This window comes from Zingiber officinale, chromosome 4A (assembly GCF_018446385.1).
Source record: "Zingiber officinale cultivar Zhangliang chromosome 4A, Zo_v1.1, whole genome shotgun sequence".
NCBI classification, from domain to species: Eukaryota; Viridiplantae; Streptophyta; class Magnoliopsida; order Zingiberales; family Zingiberaceae; genus Zingiber; species Zingiber officinale.
Genome location: NC_055992.1, coordinates 126205134 through 126230462, shown reverse-complemented (window position 1 = coordinate 126230462; position 25329 = coordinate 126205134). Strand labels below are relative to the sequence as shown.

At 36.3% G+C, this 25329-nt stretch overlaps 3 protein-coding genes across 5 annotated transcripts; 1 reads left to right on the top strand and 2 right to left on the bottom strand.

The window, feature by feature from the left end:
- The first annotated feature begins 188 nt into the window (after positions 1-188).
- On the top strand, positions 189-14334 carry LOC121971022 (E3 ubiquitin-protein ligase BRE1-like 1). The gene is made up of 18 exons (XM_042522089.1): positions 189-704; positions 3827-3988; positions 4080-4164; positions 5412-5636; positions 5745-5912; positions 6131-6324; positions 6410-6493; positions 6606-6725; positions 6817-7003; positions 7074-7234; positions 7322-7393; positions 8757-8833; positions 9483-9677; positions 12245-12317; positions 12394-12480; positions 13226-13566; positions 13631-13793; positions 13890-14334. The coding sequence occupies exons 1-18, from the start codon at positions 591-593 to the stop codon at positions 14019-14021; spliced, it is 2640 nt and encodes an 879-aa protein (XP_042378023.1). The 5' UTR covers positions 189-590; the 3' UTR covers positions 14022-14334.
- Positions 14335-15994: 1660 nt separating this feature from the next.
- On the bottom strand, positions 15995-16957 carry LOC121971021 (ethylene-responsive transcription factor ERF039-like). The gene has a single exon (XM_042522088.1). The coding sequence runs from the start codon at positions 16826-16828 to the stop codon at positions 16262-16264; it is 567 nt and encodes a 188-aa protein (XP_042378022.1). The 5' UTR covers positions 16829-16957; the 3' UTR covers positions 15995-16261.
- Positions 16958-17847: 890 nt separating this feature from the next.
- On the bottom strand, positions 17848-23633 carry LOC121971020 (probable trehalose-phosphate phosphatase F). 3 transcript variants are annotated; one of them, XM_042522087.1, is made up of 13 exons: positions 23331-23633; positions 21591-21688; positions 20327-20458; positions 19980-20236; positions 19736-19876; positions 19545-19616; positions 19299-19427; positions 19021-19077; positions 18844-18945; positions 18701-18778; positions 18495-18635; positions 18318-18413; positions 17848-18237 (listed from the first exon to the last, which is right to left on the bottom strand). In XM_042522087.1, exons 4-13 carry the CDS (start codon positions 20190-20192, stop codon positions 18154-18156), a joined length of 1113 nt encoding a protein of 370 aa, XP_042378021.1. In that variant the 5' UTR covers positions 20193-20236; positions 20327-20458; positions 21591-21688; positions 23331-23633; the 3' UTR covers positions 17848-18153. The 3 variants fall into 3 exon arrangements, with proteins under 3 accessions (XP_042378021.1, XP_042378020.1, XP_042378019.1); XM_042522086.1 differs by having other exon boundaries at positions 23398-23633; XM_042522085.1 differs by lacking the exons at positions 20327-20458; positions 21591-21688; positions 23331-23633 and having other exon boundaries at positions 19980-20304.
- Positions 23634-25329: the final 1696 nt, after the last annotated feature.

The following is a 25329-nucleotide window of genomic DNA, read 5'->3' as shown; positions in this document are numbered from 1 at the left end:
GCCTGACGCGTGACTTTCTAATATCCCATTTTTGCCATCCCTAAAGGTACCGCTCACCGGGCGGTGACACGACAGCACATGTTGATCATGATTCATGGGTCCGCCCGCGTCGGCAAAAATGCCCCTGCCTCTTCCGGGGCTGTCATCATCCAAAGTCGAAGTCTATAACAATATTTTTTATTTTTAATTATTGTTTTTTTTTTCTGTCTCCCCTTCGCTGTTCCCGTGCGCCTCCCTCCCCTTCCTCTATCGCCCCCAAACCCTCCGCCGATCGCCGGGTCCTCCACCTCCTCGATCCGACAGCCGCCCGAGCCGCATCCAAAGATCGTGTCTTGCTGCCGAAGAAACCCGTACTCCGGCTTCTCTTCTGTGACTAGCTTGCTGCGCTGCCGGTTTCCCCCCCTTTTGTTTGATAGCTATGCGATCCGTCAGTTCGGGTTCGATTGATTAGTCTTGATCGAGGAACGCCCTCTCCTACCTTATGTTTCCCGTTGCTTGCTTGATTTTTCTGGAAATTGAGATAGGGAGCGGTGTATGTGTGTGAGTGTGGAACTGCGGTCTAGGGTTTCCTGTTGCTAGGTGTTCGGGTCATGGGAAGCACCGGGGAGCCAGAGAGGAAGCGACGGCATTTCGGGCCCATATCTCCCACTAGCGCCGGTGCCACCAAGAAGCAGCCTTTTTCACCTCGCTCTGATGACAAGAAGGTGCGATCACTTTTTTTCTCTCCATTTTTTATTTAAAAACAAAATTTTCAAATAAGTATTATCTCTTGAGTCAATATCTATTGTTGTTTTTATTTCAGACTGAGATTAGGCCATTATGTTGAATATGTAGCAGGATTTAATGGGAAAGAATGGATTAATTCATATTGTTATTTCGCATGTTTTTTTTCAACATATTGTGGATTGCAGTAATCCAATTATGTTGACTTTTTGTTGTTAGTTCAGGTTCTGTGCCATATTTGACAGCTAATTCAATCTACTTGGAAATATCAGTTACAATTATAAGGAAGAGTGAACGAATATATGTGAATACAAAAGACTAAGATTTGAAGTCATTCAACCTTTCTTATTTCTCAAGTGAAATGATTCTTTTCTCTAGCGGTTGCGGATCTTTGCTATTTATCATTGATTCAGTGGAAATCCATAGGTTCGAGATGAGATTTTTTGAGAGGAGAAAGAGGGTCGTATGAATTCCTAATCATTTTTCCATGGTTGTCAATCAATCTACTGTGGTATCAATTACAACTAAAGGAAGAGGGATCAAATATGTGTGAGCTTGATAGACTAGTAAGTTACAGACATTTATCACCTTTTCATTTCTCAGTAAAATGACTTCTCAAGAAGTTGTGGATCTTTGCTACTTATTATTGATTCAGTAGAAATCCATAGGGTCAAGCTGAGAATTTTTGAAAAGAGAATGATAGTTCTGTGAGTTACTATTCATTTCCATGCTTGCCAAATTCAGTGATTCCAACACGTGTTGCCCAAGATGGTTTGGTATCAGCAATATATCTGATTCTGATTGATATTTCAGACATATGTCTGAAAATTGTAGAAAAGTTGAAGATGTGACCTGCAAATCTGTAAGTTTTATGTAAAATTGAACGACTTTTATCTTTTCAAATTCATCTGATTTCTCATCGATATCACCAAAAATTGAGGAGTGGAAGAATTTAGTAGACAAGCTCTATTGTCGATCACAGTTTGAAGATTCACAGCAAGGAGATCCTGTAGTGTGCACTCATTGCCAAAGCTGTTAGATTGCATGAGAGAAGTTGCAGGTGACTTTTGTTTGTGTCTGAGATGAGGATTAAATCTTCTTCATGGGAAGAGGGGGCAACGATGAGGAAGCTATCTAAACTCCAGAGTCTAATTTCAGGATCAAAGCGAGTACTTTATGAAGCTGTGAGGATTAGTGAGGAGGAATCCTTAGTGAAATCGGGAAGATGAAGCTTCAAGACATGAGGTGTTAAATTAATAATTATTAGATATCTAAGGTCAATTATCTGATATATTAGGTGCCGATATAATAAAACTATTCAAGGACTAATAACATGACAATACATATCATTATTGGTAACAACGGTAATTGATGAATTAATAATATCAATATTCTTAATATTTGATTAAAAGTCTAAAGGAATAATATCTTCATACACATAAATCATATTAAACAAAGATTGGTTCAAAAATGGTATGCAATTAATGATTATTTAAATATTATTTAATATGGAACGATGACGGGACCAGCTTAATGAGTCCTGACTTGTGAGAAGTGAAGCTTCAATAAGATTGTAAACCAATAATAATTCTCATGGTACTTTTAATATATTTGGCAATAGTAATGCCATCATTATATTGATTGATAAGAATGCAATGTAGATTTGAAAGGAAATAAATATACATTATCAGCTTATCAATTGTAAGTATAATTGATAGTAAATAAGGAGCTGATACCATATTAGTCATCGAGTAACACATTACAATTATTACTACTGCTAGCTTTTAAATTTGGTATGCAATAGGTAATAAGGATTTGATTAGTAATAGTAAAATTATTAATATTTCTATTATAAATATATGATTAATATTCTGAATAATAATATCATCATTAATATTAGAATATTTATGATAACAACACTAATTAATATCAGCATCTTTTGCATTATCCTTGACATAGCAATGATGATAATGGGAAAAATTTTGTGCTTAACCATAAAGTAACACATGATATTGATCATATTGTCCTATTATTTATCTTATGAGATAAACTTAAATAAAATAGCTGAATACATATGTTGAGCATTATTCTCGGTATAACCATGATGACAATGGGAAAAATTTTATGCTTCATCACAGAATAGCACATGATATTAATGATCTAATACACGACTATATTGTTATTTATTTTCTGAGATAAAATTAAAATAAAATCTTTAAATATTTTCCTTCTTTGTCTGAAATGAAATTGAAAAGGTTGTGGGTGAGACAACATATCATAAATTCTTAGATTTTTTAAACATTTTTTGCTATCTCATATGTTAAAAAAAAAATTTATTTTATTCCATTGTTTATTATTTTATCCTCTTTTTTGCATATTTTCTTACTGATTTCAATTTTACCAATTTTATTGATCTTATACCCGCCTTAAAATTTTATGCTGCACCACTAAATACAATTGTGATATTGATGATCATATGTGTAACTGTTATTATTAATTTTCCGAGGTAAGCTCAAAATAAAAATCACTAAATGTTTTCCTTCTTGCAAATGAAATTGAAATCTTGTGGGTGATATAACTTATTGTACATTCATACATTCTTAGGTTTTTGAACATCTTTTGTTATCTCATACATTAAGCAACTTTATTTTATTTTATTCCATGTTTTTTGCTATTTCATCTTTTTCTTGTTTGGTTTTTTTTTTCTTATCCATTCTGATTCTATCAAGTCTATTGATCTGATGCCTGCTGATACTTAATGTTATTGAATGTCCAATATTGATATGGATACCGATACCGACAATCATGATTTATTCTAGATCTGGTAGGCTTGATTTACTAAGATTGTTGTACTTCATCCCCCACTTAGGGATTTGCAGTCTTTCACAAATACATGACCTTGATTAAATTAGTATTTGACCTAATGGTTTTTTCTACTTTTTATTGGAGGAAGTAGACTGATGTGTTGTTTGTTGTTGATCTCTGTTTGGATTTCATGTTAAAAGATAAAGTGAGATTTTTGTTTTCCTGTGAGGCCAGGGATAGCAACTGCATGACATCCTGATATGTCTCTTAAACATTCACAATTATTTATTTTCTGTAGCTTGATGTTGCTGTGTTGAAATACAAGAATCAGAAGCTTTCTGAACAATTAGAAGCTCAGAAATTTGAGTATCTTGCTCTTGGAAATAAATTTCATCAGTTCAAAGAGAAACAGAAGACACATGAGGACACGCTACTTTTGGTAAATAATAACTGGGAGCGGGTTAGTAGTCTTCACTTGATTGGCTACTAGGTTTCAGAATAACAATGTTAGTTTGAATCATTTAATAATAATTCAGTTGATTTTTTACCAGCTTCTCTGTGACCTGGACTCACTTTCTACCTCAGCAAGTGGATCTACATGTGCTTATCACTTGAAACACTCTCATTTGTCCAATGGTGAGATGTAGAATGTATACTATACTCATTAATTTCGCTTAGGCAATGTATAGTTTGATGAAAGTTTAGGTAATTTTGTTCGCTACTTATGCTTTAATCTTCCTGATTCTGATTAGAAGTATTTCAGAGAAGAACTAATGCTTGGTTAATCAACAGAAATAATTGAATAGGAAGTTATCTCTAGCATAGGCAAATTCATCTTATGCATTCATTTGGATGTCCAAGTAATAAAGGAGTCAGCTGGAGTCATTGTCTGTATTCTGGTCTTCTTGCCCTTGTTTGCACTTTTAATTTCTAACAAATTAAACACTCAACTAACTGTTTTTTTTTCCATTGGTGTATATAGTGTGTTGTTAAGAGTAATTTGTTGCTTTCACCAAGGGTATATGTTGATTCTTTCACTAAGTTACGAAATACAAATAACATTTTTTTTTTCCTGTGCTCTCTGTGCCAACAACATACACAGTATGCACATATTGAATTGTCTGAGTGAGTTAAAACTTTGGGTTGTTGGGTCAAGATTGGGTGGATGTGTACCCACTTAACAGGTTCATCACTTAGTTAAGGTATTTCTTTCCTATTGAATAAGACCTTAGCTTAATTCTTCAAACATCTATGGGCAAACTAAGAGAACCTCAGATATACCTATATCATTCAGCAATATGATGTGAATTTGTACAATTTGTTTGCTGGTATAATCTCTGTAAACTTGTTACATACAGAGCAAAATATTGGCTCAGTTGCTTAGTAGAAATAGCCAAGTGAGAAAGGGTAGACATAAAAAATGAAAAGCATTGTGTTATTCTGTCATCTTGTGTTTTTCTGGATTATTATCATCATCAGGCCACGTTTGTACCAACTGAGGTTGGCTACATGTATCAGTTGGCAACAAGACATCTGTCCTGTGGTAGTCTGGCTGTGCAAATCTCTCTCTTTCGTGTGGTTTTGTCATCAAGAAGTCTTTTGGACATCTTTTGTATTATGTTTAGTTGCCTGATATCTGCTTCAAAGAAACTCTAGTGAAATGTAGGTTTAAAATATGAAGTATATGTTAAAGTGGGATGTGGTCTTATTTGGGAGTTCTTATGGACTATCTAGGCAGTTATCGGAAGGAAAATTGTGATTGTACTACTAATCTGGTAGAAATATCCTTTTGGTTTCTGTGGGAAAATTATCAAATGGCTCATTTGCTTCTATTTATTAGTGAATTTGAGGTTCTTTTAAGTTTTTCATGATATTATTTTCAGATGGAGCATCCTTCTCCATAGAGGAAGATTTCTTGAGGAGACTTTTGGAAACAGGTGCAACTGAATGTTCTGAGAATGCATCTCCTACATCTAACCAGGATGATGTACAAGCAACACCTTTGGCAACAAAAAGCATCTTGAAGAATCTTTTAAGTTTACTCAATGGTGTATGGCATGTAAATGAGGTGTTTTCTGCTGCTTGCCTTTCAACTATACCTGAAGATGGTATCAGCCTCCACTATTCAATCTTTTGGTGATTTTGTAGCTCCGATTAATCTTTAGACCTGTGGTTGGTGTTTTTCTCTTTCAATAACTTTTCTTTATTTATCACAGAACCTGGCAGAAAATTGCTGAAAATTATTCAAGACCTTGAGGTAGAGGTTAGAAACTTTCTCATGGCTGTAGGTGATCTTCATTTAAAACATAGATCAGTGGCAGATGACCTCCTAAACCATCAAGATGTAGATTTGATAAATAAGGCTGAATGCAAACGACTAGCAGGTAACCTTTTAGAAAGTATTGAAGTTCCTTCCAAAGTCTTGATCTTAGAATTTCAACTTTGGAAAAGGATTTCTCATGTTGAATTTGTCTGTGATACCTTCATGAACTTTCGAACATTCCACTGTCTCTCTGGATGAATGTCTCAAATGTATGCATCTGTAACCTAGTGTCGCTACTTCTTTAATGTTGACATGTTCATTCTTGAAACCTTTCTGAAGAGGAGTTGGCCAGTACAGTTGCTGAATTGGAAGAAAGCAATTGTAGGATATCAAAGCTAAAGTTGCATAAAGGCACAACACAAAATTCACATTTCCTTTTCCCTAATTTTGGAAACAAACAAGTTGCTAGAGATAAGGTGAAGGATGCAAAAAAGGATATGCAATATATGGAATCTTCCCTCAAAGAATTGACGGTAGATATTGGTGTTTACTTTTCTAATGCGTAAATCTCTGAACAATCTTTTTGATTGATTCATTTGTGCTGGAGTTGCTTATCAGGTTCTGGTTTCAAGCCGGTTGGAGGACATAAAGAAATTGCATGAAGAAAGAATTGATATTCTAAGGAAAATAGCTGATATGCGGGTTGGTCCTTTTTCTTTTGTAATTTATTGTCAAGTTCAAGTAACACGCTAATGATTATTTGTTTTGTTGTAAATTTAACACTATCATGCATTTCCAAAATAATAAATTTCAGAATGCTTTGATGGATTTCAAGAAGATATCGTCATCCAAGACTTTTGTGTTGCTGAGTGACCACCTGAAGACATCAAAGGAAGAAATGGATCAGTGCCGGGTTTCACTTGAGAAATTGCAGGTGGTAACTGGTCGGTAGTTTGTATGGTTAGTTCTGGTATTTCATATCACATTTTATTGTGTTGAGATTTGTTGCAACATATTTATTACAGGTTGAAAAAGACAGCTTTATATGGTGGGAAAAGGAGGTGAATTGGAAACATGAGATAGCTGATATTGGTAGGACAATCTCTTTTCTTTCCGAGTCTAGAATTGCCGAACTAGAGCAGAGTCTGCGGAAATTGGCTGATGAAAGGGTTATGTTAGAGTCCAAACTTGAAGCAGCCACAAGAGGATCAAGTATTTTGTCAAGTTGCTCAGTCTTAATTTATTTAGGTGGGACAGTACTTATGCGGTTGGTTATTCTCAGGTAGGAAAGAGATAATTCAAGAATTCAAGGCACTTGTTGCATCACTGCCTAAAAGCATGGAGATCGTGCAAAATGAAATTGATCAAAAAAAGGAAGCTACTATCAACCTTCATTCTCTGAGAGCAGAAGTGCAATGCCTTTCTAGTATGTTGCATAGGAAGGTAACAACTTATCAATGCCATTATCAAAACTCTCTTTTTTTAGTGAATTCATCCAACTTTCTTGAGTGATATATGTTATCATTGCAGGAGAACGAGATTAAAACTTTATTCAATAATTCTTCTCAACAACTTTCTGAAATAAAGCAGCTGCATACAACTGTAAGATTAGTGTTGGCTTGAATCTCTTTTTGTCACTTCTATGGGTTCTAGATAGAATTGATGGACTGGATATGCAACTCTGCCTGATCTTTTCGACTTTGATATTAACTGGAAATGTGAGATGGCATGGTTCAAGTTGAGATATCTATACTTGATGTTTGAGGTAATTCGTAAAATGAGAATGCCGATAAAAAGAAGAAATTAGCAGTCAGTTTTGTTAAAAATGAATAGTTGAATACTGTTATGTTGCTAACACACCAGTGTTTTCCCCTCATAAGACACAGGATAAAAAAACAGTGAAATAAGTTTGAATACCAGGGTTCTAATAGAAAATACGCTCGAAGTAAATATTTTATCAAATCTCCTTGAAACAGAAAAAGAACAAACACATTTTTGATTTTGCACCAGCTAGAACTTTGATGCTGTTACTAAATTGTGACAGTGAACACTGAATTAAAGCAAACTCTGTATGGAAAGTTAATGAATCAATGGAGGACTAATAGAAGTTGCACACTAAATTTAAGTGCTTGGATAATTATGCATGCTAAGTGTGTTTCTTTTTTCTTGTTTGAATGTATATGTGTATCCAATGCTTAAAATTTCATTTTATGTCGGTTGGCATTGGAGAAACATTTCATTCTGTCCCCACATCAGCCATGTGGAACATCTTGACACCACGAAATTCTCAGTAATCCTCGCCACAACATCCAAAACCTTAGGCCGCCACTCCTTGAATCTTCCATTAGCAAAAGGAATTGGTGTCTTAACATCATGAGTCTTTTGTGCGCCCTTGACAAACCTTGTTGGAAAGTTTGGAGCCTTTGGCTTTGGCTTCGTTAGTCTTCCATGAGCAAAAAGAAGTGGAGTTTGGACCCTTCAACTCTTCCACACAACGACGCAACCTGAGCAATGCGGGACGACATTGAGACAAAGTAAGCGACGTGATGACAAAACCCTCACTGTAATTTCCATGAGTCTTCCACTGCTTCCTCTCCTTCCCCTTTCCTCTTTCTCCCTTCTCATCATCCTGAAATGAAGCAACTTCTTCCTCCTCTCCTTTCCCCTTATCCCCTCTTTTTGGTTTTTGGCATATCTCTAGCACTACTTGGCATGCATCTCAAGCGAGCCAGAGACAATAACCCCAGCTCAGCTCCAGATTTCAAAATTTGTGCGCACCCATTCAAAAGTAATCTCACAGTTAGTTCTGATGCTTATGAATAGCCTTTTTCTTTGTAATATGTTTTCTTATTATTCTTGCTGATCCATCAAATATGCAAGGATTTAGAGGTTTAATCTTTTCTTTATAATTGTATTTACATGTGAAATTTGCGTAGCTAAGTATTTCTTATTTATGTCTATACAGGTCCAAGATTTGAGAGATACTAACTATGAATTGAAGCTATTCCTAGAGATGTATAGACGTGAATCTACTGATTCCAGGTTATCTGTCTTTACACTTGAAATATCCTGCTGTCCCTATTTCCTGTATAAGTTTAAGACAATATATATACATATATATAGTCTTAAACTTATTAAGGAAATATAATTCACATTTTTTTCTAGTCTGCTTGTCTTAATTTCCTTATTTTTACATGTGGTTTAATATTATATTTTGGTGAGAATATATGCTAACGTAACTCCATTAGAAGTGGCTTCGAATTCAATAGATGAAAAAAAATGAGTGAAAATAACTTAAAATGACATGGGCACGTTTATAGTGAAATATTTCATTGTTGGCAGAGTTGAATCCTTTAGAATGGAAGGTGGAAGGATAGAGGATGATTAAAGAAAATATTAGTTAATATAATAAAAATAATATAATTGATAAGAATATTAATAGTGTCATGACCTTGCATGGAACTCAATCAATAAGATGCATGTAGTTGACTGCAAATAGCATGATAATCATGATGATAATGAGTTGTACCAATTTATTCTTTTTGTCAGATGAGATATCCCTTTATTTTATGAAACCTTCATACTATATCAGTTATTACTGTATTAGATGGAAAAAAAGTCTTTTTCCACTCATCGTTAAGTTCTATCAAAGTAACAACAGTATTTAATCATTTCATCTTTCCTAATGTAGGGATCTCATAGTATCCAAAGACAATGAATATGAAGCATGGGCTCATGTCCATACTCTCAAATCATCTCTTGATGAACACAACTTGGAATTGCGTGTTAAGGCAGCCATTGAAGCTGAAGCAACATCTCTAAAGATGCTAACTTCTGCTGAAGCTGAGATTGATGAATTGAGGCAGATGTTGGAAACATGTGAGAGGTACCTTATACTCCTGACTTGCTTCCATACCCCCAAGGCCCTAAGATTTGTAGACTTGTGGGCATTTTATAATTTGTTGGAGCAGGTTGCTATTTTATTATGGTTGCACTAAGTTAAGTTTGCATGTTCGTGGCAGCTTATTTACTTGCTTAAACATGTGTAATATCTAATTGATTATAGTATCTTCGTTGTTATCTACTGGATGCAAACTTTGCGATATCTGATACAGGGTGGAAGGAAAGAAAGAAGTGTACCAAAGGCGATCATTATATTTTTCCATAAAATTATGATACTCATATTAGTATATTACACTATTGCACTAATTAAATGTTATTCTTATCTTTCATATCTACCTTTTTAACTGAATATTCCTTCTTCAAACATGACACTCCCCCATACATTCTATTTTTGAATGATGCTTTCCTTTTGAATTAGTCATCTGTTATTTAAAAACATGATACATCAATACTTAAAAGATAAATTGTACGTGTTACTACAAAATTTATCAACACATTAGTTCAAGATGATTTATATAGTGGTTCCAGATGATTTATAATCTAATATACATCACATTTTAAATAATCTGTTATCTTGTTAATTAAGTATATCATATTAATGGTTGTTAAATAACAAATAAGTAACTAAAGAATATTATAAATAAGAGCAATCAGATAGTAAATAATTTTACCAATTTCCAACCTTTTAGAGTTTTTAATATTACGATGTGCATAATTTAATTTGTTGTATTATTTTAAATATATATATTTTTACAATATTACTAATAATCTGTCACTAAAAATATTGTTATGTGATGAAATTATAGTTTTTAATATAATTAAGAAAAACTTAATTACTATTACTATCAATATTCCTAATATTATTAATAATAAGTAAAGGGGCAGTTCGGTACACGAAACTCTCGTCAATGCGGGTCTTGACGAAGGGTCGAACCACATTGGATCTATTATATGTCTTACCTTACATTTTGCAAGAGGTTGTTTCCGCAACTCGAACACGTCACTTCAAGGTCATGTGTAGCAACTTTACTAATATTTTTAATAATAGGTAAATAATAAATAATGATAGCATAAATTATTATCTATTATTTTATTGTTATGGCATTAATTTAATGGAAATAACATGCATAACATAACTACATTAATCACATAATATGCAAATAGTTACAAATTAACAATTACCTTTAACCTTACTAATAATACCATTATTTTTTAAATCACATCATTAAATATGAACTTGATGAACATCATTTAAATCGCAATATAATAGTTTAAGCAAAATTAATATTACCATAGTTAAATTACTTTCCACTCAACTTTACTTAGTTACTATAGTTTAATTAATTAAGATTTATCACCTATTAACTAAATTAAGTTAATATATATTCCATATTGATTGCCTTACCTTGCCGTTTTACACTCTTGTTATACTCTCCTTTGCCATGCTCACGCAATTCTTCCATCCTGAGATTCCTTCCTTGTGAAATCACTAATAATACCCTAAACCCTTAACTTGTCGTTTTACACTCTTGCTATACTCTCCTTCGCCATGCTCACACAGTTCTTCCATCCCGAGATTCCTTGTGAAATCAAAGAGCACGGGGCACAAGATGGGATGATATTTTGATCCAAAAAAGCCTCTGGCCTTCTCTTCCTCTCCCTGAATCTACCTTTGATGCTCTTGAAGGCTCTAGTAGTCTGGCTTCTCCGAATTCTTCCCTCTGCAGGTTGCAGGATTGCAATGAATCTTCTCACGTAATTGATTTGTTCACCCGTGGAAGCAGGGTTCAGTTCTCACGAAATCAAAGTTCATCCATTCTTTGGCAGTCAAAATTCATGAGTTGAATCTTTGGAGTCGGTGAGAAATTGATTGATTGATTTTTTGAACAGAGCTGCCAATTCGTTCCTACTTTGATATAATTCTATCAATCTATTAGAAAATCTCAACTATTCCTATTCTTTTTTTTTCCTAATTTGGATGATCCTCCAAGACTTGGCTGCCAAATCAGTCATCCATGCCAGGATCAGCCTAATTGGCCAACCATGTTTGCAACAGATATTTGTGTCTGTATGCTATGGGCCATAAGGTTTTTTGGTTTACTAAAGAATTTGCAACTCAACTAAACCATTATATTTGAACAATTCCAAATCCAAACTGATAAGCTTATAACTTGAACTGGACTGAGTGGTTTTGTTTTAGTTGGTTTGGTTCAAAAAATGAACAAAAATTTAGAAGAATCTTAATACCGAAATTAATCAAATATATTAAATATTATCAACTTTCAAATATATGTATTTATGTACATATTTTCATATATACAGAAATATAAAAGTATATACATTGTTTTGGTTCCTTTTTTAGCAAGTTTGTCATTGTCCCAAATTGAATCTTAAATCCTTCTTTACTTTTCAAACCATAGTTAACCCGCTAAACCATTAAAATTAAATTTTCAGTGTGGGCTGATTTGGTACCATTCCTTTACATGCATGCTATCTAGTTGTTAATGCCTGAAGCTCTCTCTTATGAATGATCAGCGTATTTTTATGCAGGGATATGTCTAGGTTGTCTGAGATTCTGAAATCAAAACACGAGGAAGGAAGAACATATTTATCCGAAATTGAGGTTATTATTTCCTTTTTAAAGATTGAACACTAATTAAATGAGAGAAAATGCATACTTATTTTGGCCTATTCACCAGTGTATTGGACAATCATACGAAGATATGCAAACTCAAAACCAACACTTGTTGCACCAGATTATAGAGAGAGACGACTACAACATCAAAGTAATTATCATTGATCTTGTGTTTTTTTTACACTACCCTCGTAACATTTTTTAAGCTGATTCTTCTAACTTGCAATATAGGACGTGCATTTCTGTTATGGCTAGAAATTGTGTTGATTGATTATTGTCTTCTTCATTAGAGTGCATGAATAGCCAAATATGCTTTGGAGAACTTCCTGATTGCATACCATACCTTATATGTAGCCTTTCGGTTACTCTTATTTTCATTTGTAATTATCAAAGGATGATCCATCCAAGAAGCAATCATGCAGCTCTGTTTTTAGTGGAAGTTGGACTAAATTTTAGCCATGCAAGGTGGATTAGTAGTTAATGTAGGGAGGAGATCATGGGTTTGAGAGTCAGGAGTGATGTAGTATAAGATTATAGTATCCTTTTCATGATTTTTCTGTGTAGTTGGAAACTTGGTGCATTCTGATTCTCATTTATAAAATTGGCTTCAAGATAAAAAAAGGGAGACGGCATTTAAGTCTGCTGCCAACAATGACATCAATCTGCAATGTACAAAATTTGTTTGATGATATATGAGCATTGAGCATTCCCATTTTAGTACTACTAACTGGATTCTGCTGACTATTCTTTTGTTGTATGCTGGTGTTACTTCCTTAAGATTCTGTTCCCAATTCTATCTTTTGTCTTCGTATAGGGTTTCATGCTGATTTCGTGAATTTGAATATTTGTGCCTTCAACATCACTTTGGTTCACTTCATTTTACAATCTTTGTCTAGCTTGTGATGGAGGGCGTGAAAGAGAAGCAAATGCAGGAAGCACTTCGTTTGGAAATACAAACTATGAACAGAAAGCTACAACAAGCCAAACTGTTGATGGATTCATATGACCTGAAGGCTTCGAAAATGGATGAACAGCTGAAGATGTGGTCAGAGCAAGTGGGGAAACTTGCTGAGGATGCTCGACAGGGTGGAGCCACTTTTGAGCACACCAAGAAAAGGCTATTGGATGCACAGATGGAGGCTCAAAAATTGAGACAATTACTCGACGGTGTTCAAGACAAGGTTGAGGGAAGCCGACTAGAGGTAGCAAATTTGCTGATAGAAATAGAGAAAGAGAGGTAATGAATGAACTACATGTAGCTTTAGATTCAGTCCATAGCCTATTTAATCTTGAATGCTCAGGTACAACAAGAAGAGAACTGAGGAAAGTTTAGAAGTCATGACGAGGAAAGCTGCCTCTCTCAGGGCACAAACTAAGGGTTCTGTCCTGGAGAAACTTCGGCAAGAAGTAAAAGAATATAGGGGAATCCTCAAATGCAGTATCTGCCTTGATCGGCAAAAGGAGGTAAACCAATTTTAGAATCAAAATATATATATCTATCTTTGAGGGTTTAGAGCTTCTGGACGATTGATTATTATGTTTTTCATGTCATGCTCCCAGGTTGTGATTGCAAAATGCTACCATTTATTCTGCCATCAGTGTGTCCAAAGAACAGTTAGCAACCGTCAGCGCAAGTGCCCAACTTGCGGGGCGAGTTTCAGCCCAAACGATGTCAAGCCAATCTACATTTGATCCTGGCATCGCATTTGTTTCGTGTCTGGGAAACAAATCCAATCGAAGCACTCCCAAGCCAAGATGCTTCGTGGTAGATATGATCAAACTTTGTATCTTAAGTGTAGTTCTTGTAATGTACTTCAGTGTAGTTTAGGCTGTCTGCCCTGAGACAGCTCGATCGAACCTGAGTGCCCCTTTTCGAGGAACGGTTTTCTTACTAAGTCATTGTAAAGTTCCTTCCGCAACCTATCCCATTCCATTGTTTCATAATTCAATGAAATGAGGCACAATGTTTACTTTTGTAAGTCAAAATTGTAGTAGTTAATAATTAGACTTATGGATTCTTCAATGTTTGTACAGGTTTTATTTTAAGCAATACTGGTTTTAGTATGTATAGATAGTTGCACGCATACTAGATTAATGATTTAACTAAATTATAAAAATAATTATGTCACTACATTTTATTAGCTCAAGCTAACCTTAAACTTAACAAGGTTTACAAAAAAAAATAAGTTGAAATAAATAAACTTAATTATTGTTAAGTTTAAAATAAATAAGTAGTAGAGATGGAAATGAAATCAAACCACATAAAGGAAAGAATATAGTTGGTGTTATGTTCACGTTGGCCAACAACAATTCTCTATTTATCCCTTTTATTTTATTATTAGTTTGTCCTTTTCTCCTTCACATTCATGATCATATATAAATAATAATTGCCCGGGACTAGGTCTATGATGTGATATTAAAAGGTGAAACCCATCTATGATAAAAAAGTAATTCATTCTTCCTGTCAATCCGTGAAAAACTCATTCAAATAATACACCTAGTAATTTGAAAACTCCTACACCATATTCATCTGCACTTGGATTATTATGTCGACGACCACAATGAGACATGAGTAAATAATTGAAAGAGGCAAATCATGATGGATCCTATTTGGCTCATTATTGGAATTGAAACGAATAACAATCCAAATTAATAATGTCTTTATCGTTCGAATGTAACGTGTCACCTTTCCTATTGCATCAACATCATGCAGGCTCCACCAATATTTATCTTAAATTGTCACTTTAGACATCTATACTTTATTAAACATTAACAATTTAATCTAATTTTCGCATACCACTCATGATTGTTTTTTTCTTAAAAAAAATATCAAGGTAAGCCTTTCAATCAATGAATTGAGTAATTTTGACCAACCCTTTAAAATTTTTAAAATGCCATACGTACTCACTCCTCTCTTACCTTTTAGATTTTATTTTTATTTTTTTATCATAGAGATTTCTAAATATTATGTTTCACTCCTCTTAATTATAAGATATTAACTAATTTCGTCATCCAATCTTAGCTTTTCTCACGCACCAAATATATCTCACGATCTAGTAGACAAAGGGGCATCGACCGTAACCTACCTGCACAGATGAGCGGGGTACACCACATGGAGTGCCTTCATTAGTGGGTACCTGAAGGGGTCCACGTCCGGCACCCTCGATTTTGTCTCATCGTATCTGGCCACCAGTAATAGCAACGAACGACGTCCCGCAGTGTACAGTTAGACAGTTGGCCGAATTAATTCGTCACCATGTCCATCAATAATGGCGGTTATGTCCAGACATGGTGGCCACGGAAAACACGTGGCGCGTACGATCTATTACTTGAGCAAAGAATACATCTTTCTCTCGTGTCGCATCCGGGATCATATATAATTTAATAATTCAATATGGTTATATATAGTTTAATATGGTAAAATAAAAAAAAATTCGTTGAACCGCACGTTTTAAAATTGATTTATTCGATAAAAGGATGGCGGCGTACCAAGTGGGCTGTAACGGCCCATAAAAGAGCCGGCCAGCAGAGTCAACTTGATTTGGTGGCCAGCGTCGTCGTCGTGCAAAAGGCAACAAAAGGAATTTCAGTTTTTGTACGAGGAATAAATAAATAAACGAATTAAAAGAAGAAATGGAGATCGTAGCGGTGGTAGACGGCATCGAGAACGATTGAAATCAGTTGCTTGTTGTATTGACGGTCCGTTTCCGAATATACCAAGCGAGAAGAAGGGAGGTAAATTACGAAGTCAATTTACAGCGGAGGAGAGATTTTTTTTGGTCCGAGTGCATTTGCCAGCCAATTCCTCTGAGCAACGGGGTATCCAGACCAGTTGCTTGTTGTTTGTCGTAGGTGGAGGTGGAGGTGAAGTGAAGGATTTGGGTGTTTGTTTTGATTTGATGCGGAGGTTTTCCGAATGCGAGGTGTGGGGTCTAGTAGTGGTAGTAGTCCTCCCATAAGAAAGGCTCCTCGATCGGGAACTCGGCTTCGATCGAGGATGAACGGCGGAGGAAGCCTTCTCTTGGGTCGTCGAGGGGTAGATCCGGCAGGTCGAACACCGCCTCCTCCTCGTCGGCGTCCAGGGCGGCCGAGGGAGTCGCCGGAGAATCGGACGGGGGCCGCGCGAATGTAGTGGCGGCGGCGAGCGCGGCGGCGGCCTGGATGTCCTTGGGGGCGGCGGTGGCGGGGCGCGGGAGCGCGGCGGCGAGGTCGGGGAAGTTGAGGTGGGCCGCCGCCCGGCCCTTGATGGCCATCGCCCCGACGTCGTGCGCGCTCGCCGCCATCTCGGCGGTGGGGAACGTCCCCAGCCAGATCCGCGACTTCTTGCGCGGCTCCCGGATCTCCGACACCCACTTGCCCCAGTTCCGCATCCGCACGCCGCGGTACGTCGGGTGCTTCCCGTCCCTGCTCGGCCTCGCAGCTTCCCCGCCGCCGCCGGCCTCTCGTTTCTTGAAGGAGGGCGGCGGTGAGCCATCGGGGGAGCAGGAGGAGGCAGCCATGAGGAGGAGGAGGCGTCGCTCTCACGGACGATGGAAAGAAGCGTCGTCTCTTGAGAAGACGATGCAAACCGGTGGGCCGCTTAAATAGTAGCTAGCTCCTCCAAGAGTGTAAACTGACATAATACCCCCTAATATAATAATAATAACTGAAAAATAACAAATAAACATTTTAAATTTGTAATATGGTTACAAAAATACACTGGCAAACATAATACCCCCTAATATAATAATAACAACTGAAAAATAACAAATAAACATTTTAAATTTTTAATATGGTTACAAAAATACACTGGCAAGTGATGCGTGCTTCACGAGGAACACAAATAATTCATCTTTGTCGAGGCAAAAAAACACAAAGAAGACAAATATGATATGTTCGTTGTTATTGCTAGTTTTTATAATAAGTATATTTTTCAAACTCCTCAAGTTATGATTAGCTGCCCAGTTATCGTCAAGTTCATGCAGTTCTTTCAATTATAGAACCTTTAGTCATTTCCAGTCAAATATGTAGCCACAAAAGGCCAATCTGCCAGTGTCCTGAAGTGTCTCAAACAGTATGACTGACCAATCTGAATTTCAAGTTGGAGAAGGAATAAGGAGTGATCAGAATGCAGCACACATATTTGGTGAAGTTCCTCGTGCAGATTCATTTGCCTAGAACCTGTGTTTTCCAATATCTCAAGCTCATCCATCTCGATTCAACGAGGCTTGCCTGTTGTTAGCTAGGATTTTGGCAAGGAGCCATCGATTTTTTACTGGAAGAAAAAGAAGCTAAAGATATAAGGGTGCTAATTCGAGAAGAAAGCAAGGAGGGAAGGGAAAGTGATATGTAATTTTGTTAGTCGTTTCTTCTTTTCCCTTATCTTTCGTCCAAGTAATCACATGCTAAATGACGGTGTGAATGATCGTTAACAAGCGGGCTAACATTTCCATTTGAAAGGGTTTATCATGGACTTGAGTTCACATTGTCAGGTTTACAGTGCCTATAGCACTACATAAACACTACTACAGCAAATTGAAGCAAACATCTTCATGATAGTAAAATAAAACATTAAGATCATCACATCAGATTCTTCTGTCCAGTTTAAGCAAATGTCTTACTCATCGCATGATGCAAGGGGCAATTAGAGATTTGTAATAGAGAAGAATGCATGACTAGAACAACTAGAACATCTGGAGATGGAGTAACAAAGAAAGTACAAATGAAGGAACATGCTCTTGAATTTAAAAATAATTAACAAATGCAAGAACGAAGGATATGGCCTGTTTCTAGTTTATAGGGCAAACTATTATCAGGTACTTATCTATGACTTGACATATGCCCCTCAAATATATTCAGAGGCAATATTTTCAGTTTGTAATGCTGTTGACTTCCTCCATCTCACAAGGGATTTGAGAAATTCTTGTACCTGCAGGAGAAAAAAGAAGTTATGTCGGCGTCCAATACAACCTTCAAAACTCAACTGAAGCTGATAATTTTGAAACTCACTTCGGATGGGTCTCTCAGAGAGTAAAAGGCACTAGTAGTTTCTTTTGGAGCATTCGATACTAAGATGCCAAATCCACACTTACTCTCTCTCAAGATCTGTAAGTTTCCGAGTTATGGCTTGGATATAGCAACATAACTTCAGTAGTTTTCTCATCAAAAAAAAATTTGGAGTTATACCTTGAATGCATCTTCATCAGTCCGATCATCACCAACATATATGGGGAGTACATCATCGCGTTGGCTAAGCCCTAGTGATTCAAGCAGAAATTCAACAGCTTTACCTTTGTTCCAGTCAATCACAGGACGGACCTCTAAAACCTGGAAAGTGAAAAGAACATAAATGACGATCAGCATAAAAATATATCTATACCATTTGAATTTACCTTCCGCCCGTAAGTGACGTGCAAACGTGAATAACCATTTATCAGGCCAAATACACGAACTCCAACTTCATCCCACATCTGAAAAAGAAGTTGATTCAGTAATGTTATATACTAGAAAATGTGAAAAATTATATTCTTGTTACCTTATTATCAACATTGCGGTAATGTACAGAGACACAAAACTTGTTATTCTCAACTTTGATACCGATAATGTCGCTAGTGACCTCAATGAGGGATTTATAAACCTGTCATTATTTACACTCAGAATCAATTGAATGAAAGTGACAGAAGAGTTGAAGATGGCATATAGAGGATGTTACCTCATTGATCATTGGTAGAAACTCATTGGCAGGTTGGAAAAGATGTACTTCTTTACCCTGTTACCAAGGATGTATTAGCAACATTTAGGCAACAACAGCATAATATTTGGAACAAGATTGTTTCTCTTATCCTTGCTGTGGATAAATGTTACTAAGAGTACAATTAGAATTTCAATTTACCTTTAGAAAAAGAAAAAAAACAAGCAATGTAGCCCCAACAATATTTGAGATAAATTAATGTGACAATAAATCTTTAACGACTGGATATTCTTTTGTACCTGACTATCAATTGTCTTGATGCAGTCTGGATGAACATCAATGGAGTTGGATACTCTGACCGGGCCCATTATGTCCATACCATGACTACCAGCATAATACAACTCAGATATCCTGACAAATTCGTGCACCTAAAGGCAACATGTTTTTCATTCCATCAATCAACACTATAACGTTATTCAAGGATATTCATGTACCATTATCATTCCTGAACATTCAGGATAATGTAAGTTAACATAAAGCTATACCTTATCACGAGACCTTCCACTAATAATTGCAGTTGGGAAATAAATGGCAGCTTCTTTTACAACAGCACGCATCTGAAATCAATCAAATAACCACAAAGAAAATAAGGTTCCCAAACAGCTAAGATGAACTCATGATTTTTGCAACACTAATGCTAAACTGTAAAGAATCATCAAACTGGTAACCAACTTACAGCACTTGACATAAATGCATGATCCGGATTTTCCACAATTGGTGAAAGAGTTCCATCATAGTCCAAAAACAAAGCTACTGTCTTGCATTTAGCATAACTTGTGATTAGGTGAAAGGAATTTAAAGCAGATGGATAACTTATCTGAAAGAGTTCAAACAAAGAAGTTAGACAAAATATTTTCCAGAAAAATAATTTAAATTCAGGTATTTAATTATTTTAATGAACACATGTAACACAAACACACCATCCAGGTTTGATAAGCAGCATCATGGTCATCTGTTTGAGACTCATAGATTATATCCTTGCTTAACTTTTTTCGAGGAGGTGACGATGCTATCATGGCATCTAGCCAACCGTTAACTCTGACATCTTCAAGTTTACCATTTATTATTCTGGGAATTGTTAGATACAGACCAGAAGATGAGTATGGTGATGCTGCCGGAGAATATGGTGACATGTTAGAGGGCAACCCCAATCTCAACTTGCTCAAAGGTGCAGAATCTGTAAGAACAGGTGAACTATGGTTTGATTTCAAATCCATTGATATACTGACAAAAAATACGCTCGGTAGTACAAAATCTGACAACCAACCAAAAAGTTTAATTTGACTCAAATCTTCTTTTTCCCTTGAATATTATCCAACCATTTTATCAATGAAGAACCACTTCTTCAGTGTTTTTTTGTCAGTTGAAGTGTGCATGCAGTCCATCAAGCAGAAGTCACCTGATACGTAAGATACAAATAGTTAGAAGGAGAAAAACATAGATTCTACAAAACAATGCAAAATTCTCAAATTACGAATCAAAAGTTGGAATTGACCAAATGGATACATAAATGCCCAACAATCTAACTTCCCTAAAGTAAAAACCCCAAAATGTTGTCTCTCATTTCACGAGTCATCTCATCACAAATTAAGTACAATCTAGTCAACAAAATAGATCCACTAGTGAAAGAGCATGGGTGAGTTCTTGGGGGACTCGGGAGCATAATAGTGATGTCGAAGTTGCATTTTGACATGTGTATGTTTATCGAGGTGAAGTGACCATTTTATCCTAATAAATTTAGAGTGGTCTAAATATAAATGGGAGGGCATGTATAAGCTCCTCAGACCTCCAAAGCACACCATTGGTCTCACATTTGCACTTTAAGTAATACTGATCAATCAAGGTGAAATGATCATATCACCCTAATGGACTATTTCACCTTGATGGGCATTCACAAATCAAAATGTAATTGTGAGACCACCAGTGTCTCATAGAGGCCCCAAAATCTCTCATGCATGTTTTCACACTTGCATTTTGAGCAGTGTGAGTCCATTAAGGTGAAATAACCCTTTTACCTTAATGAACATCCAAAATGTCAAAAATGCAAGAGTCAGACCACCAATGTGCTCCTGAATATCCCAGGAATTCATTCTTACCCTCGAACTTTCATTTTAAGCAATATAGATCCATTATGATGAAATAATCAATTCATTTTGATGAACCTCCATTGGTCAAAATGCTAATGTGAAAACAACAATCTGGTCCTTTGACTCTCAACCGAGTCATTTATGCTTTCATATCTAAATTTGAACCTGTGTAGATCCATTTAAGTGAAAATAATTATTTTACATTATAAAAAAGCAGTGTTAACTTGGTTTGATTGGCTGATAGATTTATTCAGACGACTAGACCGTACCTAACAAGTATTGAGATGATCAATGAAGTTAAAGGTAGTATTTCTAGTTTTTTAGTTTTTAAAGGTACTCCATTGGCCATTTACAAAAGTAGATGTCCCTAGTGGTCAATTTCCCAACTTTTAATGCCCTATGTAGGAATTTTGCTGCAAAACAATCTTTAGATGTTACATCTACCTTCTCATTAGATAATAAGCTACTGGGTAGTCAATCATTTGAGCGTGTCCGTAACTTAGAAGAATCAAGTCTTTATCACTTCAATGAGCTGAACGTGACTGTAAAAGTAGAAATGAGGTTAAGCAATGACTATAATAATGTTAGATTAACAAAAATAAGTTCACAGTTATGGAGACAGAGTGGAAAAGCAAAACAGAATTCAAACACCAAAGAATGGACTTGATGATGAAAACTCAATGATGCAAAGGAAACAAGGTTTTAAAAATTAAGAAAAACACAAATTCCACTGGAGAAGTGAATCTATGAAGGGTGAAACAGATCACTGCCTTTGATACAATGATACTGCTGATAAACCTAAGAGTGCAAAATGCATCACTTTACCGTGCGGATCAGAAAGTAAACAAATAAATTTCTTTCATTCTAAGCTGTACTCGCGAGAGCTCGTATACAAAGCCAGGAATTTCTTGTCCGTTTTCAGTTGCATATACTTAGATAAATCTTCATGAATATGTACAGCGCTTCATCAGCGTACAGCTGATCAATGATCTTCCAAGAGTTGTAAGTTATTCCTTTCTCGTTTCATGAATTTTTGAAAATTGACCCTTCTAATCGAAAATCCTGGCTACGCCCCTGCCTAAGAGTGCAAAATGCATCACTTTACCGTCCGGATCAGAAAGTAAACAAATAAATTTCTTTCATTCTAAGCTGTACTCGCTCGTATACAAAGCCAGGAATTTCTTGTCCGTTTTCAGTTGCATATACTTAGATAAATCTTCATGAATATGTACAGCGCTTCATCAGCGTACAGCTGATAGCTAAAAGTTTGGAGGATTTTGGGCATACTTTTAAAGAATTACTACTGGCCAGACAACAAATATATCTGTTCATTATCATATAATATTAAGAAAAGATGCATTCTTGCTGTCTCCTGTAGGATGTCAGATTCAGAGTCTTGGAAAACTGGCGCTAAGTTTGACCAGCAGAACCGTAAGAAAGCGTTTGCATTGGGAATTTGGAACCTACAACCAGAACTGGTCCCGGGCTTTCGAAGAAGTTTGATGGTCTAAAAGGCAGTGGCAGAATGCTTGTAAAAAGCAGTTTTTGGATTTACTAATCACTTTTACGATGAGGAAGCATCACGGCCAAAAGCAAATGGGGTCCCCCTTTTCTACAAAAGGACAAACTCAGAAACAGCGGGTAGACACACAAACAAAGTCGGAGGAAAACGACAGAAAGGCACGCCATCAACCTAAACTGATGGTTACATCGAGAACGCCATCTCCATCCGCAGCGCCCTTTCATTCATTAACCGAGATATCATTCTGGCATAAAACGACAGAAGCCACGCCATCAACCTAAATGATGGGTCACAGAGAATGCCCATACTCATCAGGTAACTATTGTTCATTAAAAAAGCTTCCAAAAAAACAAATCTAAGAACACCGAGGTAAGAAAAAAAAACGCCGGAACACAAGGAGAAGAAGAAACGAATATCCCACAAATAATCGTCCTTTTCAGAAGGATAGCTAGACGAAAAAGCAATTTTTCATCAATTTTCAATCCTCCGCATACAGAAATGCCGACAAAAAAACAAAATAACCTACAACCCATCATAGATTAGAGAAAACCAACAACTTCAGGATCTAATCGTGTACAGCGTAAAGTGAACAGAGTTGGCAAAATCCTTCTATCAACAAAGAAGAAACGAAAAAGAAAAAAGAAAAAAGAAAAACAACTTACACTGGATTGAAGGAAGAGAAGATCCAATTGAGGCACAAGCGGGAAAAGCGAAGATCGTTGAACTTACCTCTAACGTGCTAGCAAAGACCACCGGGGCCCCGGGCAGAGGAGATCTCACCGGCAAAAACGCAACTGCAACCCTAATAGCCACCCGAAGGGGATCGATCGATCGCAAATAACCGACAGAATTGACGGCGATTGCGACGAATTAAATTAATCAATAGTCCCTCGCTTTAATTCTACGTCTACCCTAACCAATACAATTCGAACCGAAAGAAAAACAGAGAGAGCTTCAACGACAGTGGAAGAGCGCTCTATATAGTCCAACGGTCCACCGAAAAAGAGTCGTACACCACAAGGCAACTTAATTCCGCTCCTCCAGTTACGCGTCCCGGAGAAAGAAACCCGCCGCCGCACCCCGCTTTGACCGTCCGTAGCGAGCTAAGAGACTCGCTGTCGCCGCGAAGCAGCAACCACCGTATTAGACCATTCGTCATCGTTTAGTGGTGGGGGCCAACCGATCCAGGAGCTGGAATGCATGGTCCTGGGGCGAGGGTGCGATAGCCGGTCGCGTAGGTGGACCTGCCTAGTTGGGTAGCTGTACTTCCGTTGGCCGTAACAGTCGCCCCCGTCCGCGCGCTCGCTGACACTACGTGGCTGCGTGGACGCCAGCTGGGAACAGCTGATTGGCGGCTTAAATTAATATTGAGAATCCGGTCAATCTGAAAGCATGAAGGCAACAATAAAAATGTTTAAAATAAAATTAATAATTAATAATTAACCTGAGATAGAAAGTTAAGATTATACGGACATCCACGGCAGAGAATTTTTACAGAAGATATGTTTCTAAATATTTCCGATCTTAAATATTTTTAATTGGAAAAAAATATTATAGAAGAGATTTAAAATTATCGGAGATATTATGTCCGATGATTTTTTTTTATTTTTTATAAAAAAATAAAAAATATATATTTAATGATAGAATTTAAAATATTTAAAAGTGAAATATTAATCGGTACCATTAAGATTTATTTTAAAGATGTTTAATTGAGAAGTAAGTAATTATTAATATTTAAAATAAATATTTAATGTTATTGGAGGTTCTAATTATCATTTACGTACCGTCAAATTACTGTCAGAAATCTTACTTTATACGGCAGCCAACGACGACGGGACTTCGCAGTGGATCCGCCTCAGACCCACGTAGACGGCTCTGGCGTCACGACAGTCGACAACGACAGGGCGGGGCCACGGGGCCCAGCTCGTGACGTTGCCGGCGGCGCTGCGCGACGGCTGGCGACGCGGCGGTGACGCCGCTCATCGGCGGAGTCGCATGCGGAGTTCAGACAGTGACATCCTGTTTGAGCTCAATTACTTTGGTGAATTAGTGAATAGAACTTTTAAGTGAATAAAAACATATATATTAATCGTATTAAAACAGATTCTACGTAACCTCTTTCAGGTTTTTGCTTACTGAGCCTTCAATTAAAATTGAATTAATCGAGTCGATCGAGTCAAATAAATTAAAAATTAAAAAAAATTGAATCTATCAAATTTTCCTATAAAAACTGAACAAATTGATTAAACTGAATTAATTAAAAGTTTAAAACAAAATTAATTAAATTTAGATTTTATTTAATTAATTATTTTTTAAAATAAAAAATAATTAAATTAATATATTTAACTAAATTATGAATTTTAAAACTAAAACCGAATTAAATTTTTAAAAAAATGAATTAACCGAACCGAATTTATAAATTCAATTGGTTCGTTTAATTCAGATTTTATTAAATTTTTACTCATCCCATCTTGATGATGATATCGGTATGAACAACTCTCCAATTTCGTCAATTTTGTTAACTTCTGTTTAATCCGATGGTGATGGTGGTGCAATTTAAGCACGAGTACAATGATGGTATAACACTACTTAGGTGAAGTCGATATTAGAGTTGGACTCTATCTCTTTAAGACGTATTTGTTCTACATATGGTGCTCACAG